A 5920-nucleotide genomic window follows, 5' to 3' on the forward strand; every position below is an offset into this window, starting at 1 on the left:
CCTCTGTGCTCTGAGCCTTTATTACACCGCCACACCTCCGCGCTCTGAGCCTTTATTACACTGCCACGCCTCCGCGCTCTGAGCCTTTATTACACCGCCACGCCTCCGCGCTCTGAGCCTTTATTACACCGCCACGCCTCCGCGCTCTGAGCCTTTATTACACCGCCACGCCTCCGCGCTCTGAGCCTTTATTACACCGCCACGCCTCCGCGCTCTGAGCCTTTATTACACCGCCACGCCTCCGCGCTCTGAGCCTTTATTACACCACCACACCTCCGCGCTCCGAGCCTTTATTATGCCGTCGCGCCTTTATTACACGGCCGTGCCTCTGCGCTCTGAGGCTTTATTACACCGCCACGCCTCCGCGCTCTGAGGCTTTATTACACCGCCACGCCTCCGCGCTCTGAGCCTTTATTACACCGCCACGCCTCCGCGCTCTGAGCCTTTATTACACCGCCACGCCTCCGCGCTCTGAGCCTTTATTACACCGCCACGCCTCCGCGCTCTGAGCCTTTATTACACCGCCACGCCTTTATTACACGGCCGTGCCTCTGCGCTCTGAGGCTTTATTACACCGCCACGCCTCCGCGCTCTGAGGCTTTATTACACCGCCACGCCTCCGCGCTCTGAGCCTTTATTACACCGCCACGCCTCCGCGCTCTGAGCCTTTATTACACCGCCACGCCTCCGCGCTCTGAGCCTTTATTACACCGCCACGCCTCCGCGCTCTGAGCCTTTATTACACCGCCACGCCTCCGCGCTCTGAGCCTTTATTACACCGCCACGCCTCAGCGCTCTGAGCCTTTATTACACCGCCACGCCTCCGCGCTCCGAGCCTTTATTATGCCGTCGCGCCTTTATTACACGGCCGTGCCTCTGCGCTCTGAGGCTTTATTACACCGCCACGCCTCAGCGCTCTGAGCCTTTATTACACCGCCACACCTCCGCGCTCTGAGCCTTTATTACACCACCACACCTCCGCGCTCTGAGCCTTTATTACGCCGCCGCGCTCCGAGCCTTTATTATGCCGTCGCGCCTTTATTACACGGCCGTGCCTCTGCGCTCTGAGGCTTTATTACAGGACCACACCTCCACGTTTTGAGTCTTTATTACACCGCCACACCTCCGTTCTGAGCCTTTATTATACCGCCACACCTCTGCGCTCTGAGCCTTTATTACAGAGCCACACCTCTGCGTTTTGAGTCTTTACTACACCGCCACGCCTCCGCGCCCTTATTATGCCTCCGCGCTCCGAGCCTTTGTTGCGCCGCCGCGCCACTCTGGGCCCATTTGTTACGCCTCTGTGAGCACCCGTTCCGCCCTTTTTATTTCATTAATTGCTTGCGTTTTCCTCAGCCGCTCGGAGCTTTGTCTTATGAAGGTCTGTGCTTTCTTGTCGTTTTCCTCACATCCCTTTCTTTGTGCGGCTCCTCGGCGGTTTCTGAGGTGTCTTCTCTTCTACACTTTTTGTCACAGACGTGCTCTCTTCGTGTTTCTCTCTGCCCTTCCATGTCGTAATCTGATTCCGGTGCCCTATAAGACGTGACGGTCATGGTGCACAGCGTGTTTCTCACGGGCAGGGCGGTGGAGTCGGTATAAAATGAACAGACTTTGACTCCTAAAATATATAATAAATTGGGTGCAGTAGGACAATGCAGTTTGTGGGGAATATTTTTCATAAGAATTTGGGAAAGTTATGAAATGTCCTATAAATGTCTGTCCTATTCCTGATCTAAGGGTCTGGACTTTTAGCTGAGATGAATCTGTGCTGCAGTAAATTTATCACTTACACATGAGCCGTGTATGAGGGAGTCGGAGGTTTGGCTTACTGACTCCACAGCCCGGCTCACCGGTCCTGGTTGGTCTTTATCAGGCTCTGGATATAAACCATTGGGGTACTGCCCCAAACCTCAGGCCAAGCTCCTCGATCATGTGACTGTGGTTCTACAGGGATCTGCTCTCATTTGTGCACCATTTCACAGAATTTTCTCCATACGCTCCACCACCTGACCTTACTGCAGCAGACCACCTGTGGGGGTAGGTGTGTGACCTATCTCATTACTGCAGAGACCTCTAACTTCTTGGTCATCTATGGTGGAAAGTCACTTAGAATCTCCTATTCACTATTGGTGAAAGCGCAAACTGAAGAAGTATGATCCTTGTCGGCTCCTGTGGGCTGCCACACGCTGAGAAAATTACAGAAGTGACGTATCCGTCTGCGTCAAGGTTGGTTGTAGTGTAGCGGAAGTGACCTCAAAGACTGGCGGAAGTAGTCCTGCTTAGTGTGGTTGGCGGAAGTGGCGGTGTTAGCGTTCCCGGTGTCTCAGGCGGGAACATGAGCGTGTTCGAGCTGTTCCGGAGGTTCTTCCACCCCCCGGGGACGAGGTGAGGCCTCCGCTGTGTGCACCGTGCCGTATTATTGGGGGCGTGGTCTCACATGCCGGTTGCTTTTAGGGATCCGTTCTTCGGTGGGATGATTGAGGATGAAGATGACGAGGAGGACGATGACTTCTTCCTCCATTCCCCAGGATTCTGTCAGGAGCCGCCCTCTTGGCGGACTCGTCCTCCAGTTGGAGACCCCTTCGGCTTTGATGACATGTTCAGAGATTTTAATGAACTGTTCGCAGATTTCGGTTCAATGATTCGTGACGTTCCCCGTAAGTGACAGCTGCTATACGCAGCTCTGCGTGTGACTGGAGCGTAACGTCAGGTGACAGCTGCTATACGCAGCTCTGCGTGTGACTGGAGCGTAACGTCAGCTGACGGCTGCGTCGTGTGCAGCTCTGGGTGTGACTGGAGCGTAACGTCAGGTGACGGCTGCGTCGTGTGCAGCTCTGGGTGTGACTGGAGCGTAACGTCAGGTGACGGCTGCGTCGTGTGCAGCTCTGGGTGCGACTGGAGCGTAACGTCAGGTGATAGCTGCTATATGCAGCTCTGGGTGTGACTGGAGCGTAACGTCAGGTGACAGCTGCTATATGCAGCTCTGGGTGTGACTGGAGCGTAACGTCAGGTGACAGCTGCTATATGCAGCTCTGGGTGTGACTGGAGCGTAACGTCAGGTGACAGCTGCTATACGCAGCTCTGCGTGTGACGAGCGTAACGTCAGCTGACGGCTGCGTCGTGTGCAGCTCTGGGTGTGACTGGAGCGTAACGTCAGCTGACGGCTGCGTCGTGTGCAGCTCTGGGTGTGACTGGAGCGTAACGTCAGGTGACGGCTGCGTCGTGTGCAGCTCTGGGTGTGACTGGAGCGTAACGTCAGGTGACGGCTGCGTCGTGTGCAGCTCTGGGTGTGACTGGAGCGTAACGTCAGGTGACAGCTGCTATATGCAGCTCTGGGTGTGACTAGAGCGTAACGTCAGGTGACAGCTGCTATATGCAGCTCTGGGTGTGACTGGAGCGTAATGTCAGGCGGCGACGGCTGCGTCGCGCGCAGCTCTGGGTGTGACTGGAGCGTAATGTCAGGCGGCGACGGCTGCGTCGCGCGCAGCTCTGGGTGTGACTGGAGCGTGACGGCTGCGTCGCGCGCAGCTCTGGGTGTGACTGGAGCGTGACGGCTGCGTCGCGCGCAGCTCTGGGTGTGACTGGAGCGTGACGGCTGCGTCGCGCGCAGCTCTGGGTGTGACTGGAGCGTGACGGCTGCGTCGCGCGCAGCTCTGGGTGTGACTGGAGCGTGACGGCTGCGTCGCGCGCAGCTCTGGGTGTGACTGGAGCGTAACTTCAGGTGGCGACGGCTGCGTCGCGCGCAACTCTGGGTGTGACTAGAGCGTAACTTCAGGCGGCGACGGCTGCGTCGCGCGCAACTCTGGGTGTGACTGGAGTGTCTGGGCTCATCTCTCACTCCCCCTGTCTCTCAGGACTCCCCGGGGCTGAGCCCCCTCTTCGGACCCCGGGGGGATCTGCGGGTTCATTGAGAGATTTCATGTTGAAGTGTCCGGACTCGCACCTGCCCAGGCAGCATCCGTCCGCGGCTCCCGGCCCCCACGCTCCGCTCAGGCTGCCAGGATGGCCGTCTAGATGGGTATGTGGGGAGACGCACGTGTCACTATCTGGGGGTCTCTCGCTGGAGCATAGTCACTTTGTCTTCTGTTACTTCACAGCGGGAAGACAATGCCATCACTTCACCTCCTGGAGACATCAAGCAAGATAAAAGTAAGTGCCCCCCACCTGTCCCTTCCTCCCCAGCGGTGATCCGCGGGGCTCAGTCTTTGTCATGGAAAAAAACAGTATATATTGGCGCCCCCTGGTGACGGGTTGGTGTACTGCGGGGTGTGATGTCATCGCTGCCCCTCGCTCACCGCTCGTTTGTTCTGTCCAGTCCTGGACTCGGAGTTTTCTTCCCGTGGGCTAGATTCTATCCTGAGGCTGGAGGAACAATCACCACCACCACCATCATCGTATTTCCGCAGCGTCTCTGTCTCCAGGGTGATGAAACCTGATGGGGTGAGTCCGGCGCCGTCTGCTGTGTCTGCTCGTGTATCCGCCATTATTGCTGGCGCCTTGGTCACACTGTATTTCTGCTTCAGACGGTGGAGGAGAGGAGAACAGTGCGGGACAGCGAAGGTAACTCCACCACCACGGTGACTGTGACGGGCGACGATCCGCCCACTGGTAAGTTCTCCAGTCTCTAGTGACAGAGAGGGGCTGTGTGTCCTCTATCCACCATACTTTACACTTTCCTTCTTTTCTAGCTGTAGATGAGACCCTGGGCCTCCATCGGTCACTGCCTGACCTCTCCGATTCACAGACTATTCTAAGCCGTCTCCTGCAGCGATGGTTCTCCAACTGAAAACATAACATGTCGGGGGTCCGGGACCCCTGCTACAGCCGGAGTGCTAGGATCTCATATAATGTCAGCCTTGCCCTTAGGTGCTGGGGCCTGAGGCTGCATTTAGAAACCTCCCCTGCAGTGTGAACTACATCCTGGCAGATAACAGATGTCCACACCTCACCGTGTCAGCGCCCCCCGGTGTCATGCTCTGGTTCTATTGTTAGATTATTGTACAGGATTTATAAAAAAGAGGCACCGAGAAATAAATGTCTGCTACCTGGGGCTGAGCACTCTGCTGGAGTCCAGGGGTGCAGGGTGATGACACTTGGGGTACAGGATATTGGGCTGAGGGCTGTGGATTACCTTGGCCGGTGTACTCAATGCTGCCACCAGGTAGCGCTGTGACTCGTCTTCTGTTGAAGGTTGTGATCCTCATTTTGCTGTTTTTCACGATGCAGATGATTGCAATCTGTGGATGGGAAGTGCATTGTGCGTGTGATAATCTGTCCCCCCCCCCCCCCCGAGGTCTGCTGTAAGTCCGTCTGTGCGCTGAGCAGCTGCAGTAAAGTCAGGCAGCTGCTGCTGCAGGCCTGTGTATAGCGATCCACAGGACTGCACTCTGTCCTCATGCCATGTCTGAGGACCACCACAAAACTAGGCCACTGCTCTGTAATATGACTATGTGAGGGTCCTATTTCTGGGAGTGTGCTATGGTCCCGTCAGCCCTGCAGCCACCATTGAGCGTGGTTATCTATACTGCACATTTTGGGATTTCCAGAAATATTTGCATTTCCCATAAACTGTAATGGAAGAAGGGGAACTGGGTGAGCAGCCGCCCCTCCTCCGGAGGGAAGTATCGAGGCTCCACTGGACAGTAGCACGGCCCTAAGGGCACAAGAGGCTCGCCAAAAATGTGTATCCACCACCAAGATTTTACTCAGAATTGATGCTAAAATCCTCGCTGATCCGCGACGTACTGTGCAAACCCCCGCCTTATGCGAAGACTTCAGCCGCCAGTGCCCTCTTCTGTACACATCTATGGTGCCCCGATGCACTCCGCCTCACACAACAAACCCCCACATGCCTCCACCAACCGAAAATTGGAAACGGTCTTGGAAAATGGCGACACAAGTGACTTTTGGCACCGCCGTC

The 5920-nt window shown here is 56.1% G+C and overlaps 1 protein-coding gene across 1 annotated transcript; it reads left to right on the top strand.

Moving 5' to 3' along the window:
* The first annotated feature begins 2241 nt into the window (after positions 1-2241).
* Positions 2242-5242, top strand: HAX1 (HCLS1 associated protein X-1). Its single transcript, XM_073637599.1, has 7 exons — positions 2242-2385; positions 2455-2657; positions 3855-4018; positions 4098-4149; positions 4316-4440; positions 4524-4608; positions 4689-5242. The coding sequence occupies exons 1-7, from the start codon at positions 2336-2338 to the stop codon at positions 4784-4786; spliced, it is 777 nt and encodes a 258-aa protein (XP_073493700.1). The 5' UTR covers positions 2242-2335; the 3' UTR covers positions 4787-5242.
* Positions 5243-5920: the final 678 nt, after the last annotated feature.

The sequence above is a fragment of the Phyllobates terribilis genome, unplaced genomic scaffold, assembly GCF_046119375.1.
Source record: "Phyllobates terribilis strain yellow unplaced genomic scaffold, ASM4611937v1 Scaffold_7__3_contigs__length_470593459, whole genome shotgun sequence".
In the NCBI taxonomy this organism is placed as follows: Eukaryota; Metazoa; Chordata; class Amphibia; order Anura; family Dendrobatidae; genus Phyllobates; species Phyllobates terribilis.

Coding starts and splice junctions, on each gene's coding strand:
- HAX1 (XM_073637599.1), top strand. CDS start 2,336: ATGAGCGTGTTCGAGCTGTTCCGGAGGTTCTTCCACCCCCCGGGGACG. Junction 2,386..2,454: donor TTCCACCCCCCGGGGACGAG/GTGAGGCCTCCG, acceptor GGTTGCTTTTAG/GGATCCGTTCTTCGGTGGGA. Junction 4,441..4,523: donor GGGTGATGAAACCTGATGGG/GTGAGTCCGGCG, acceptor TTTCTGCTTCAG/ACGGTGGAGGAGAGGAGAAC.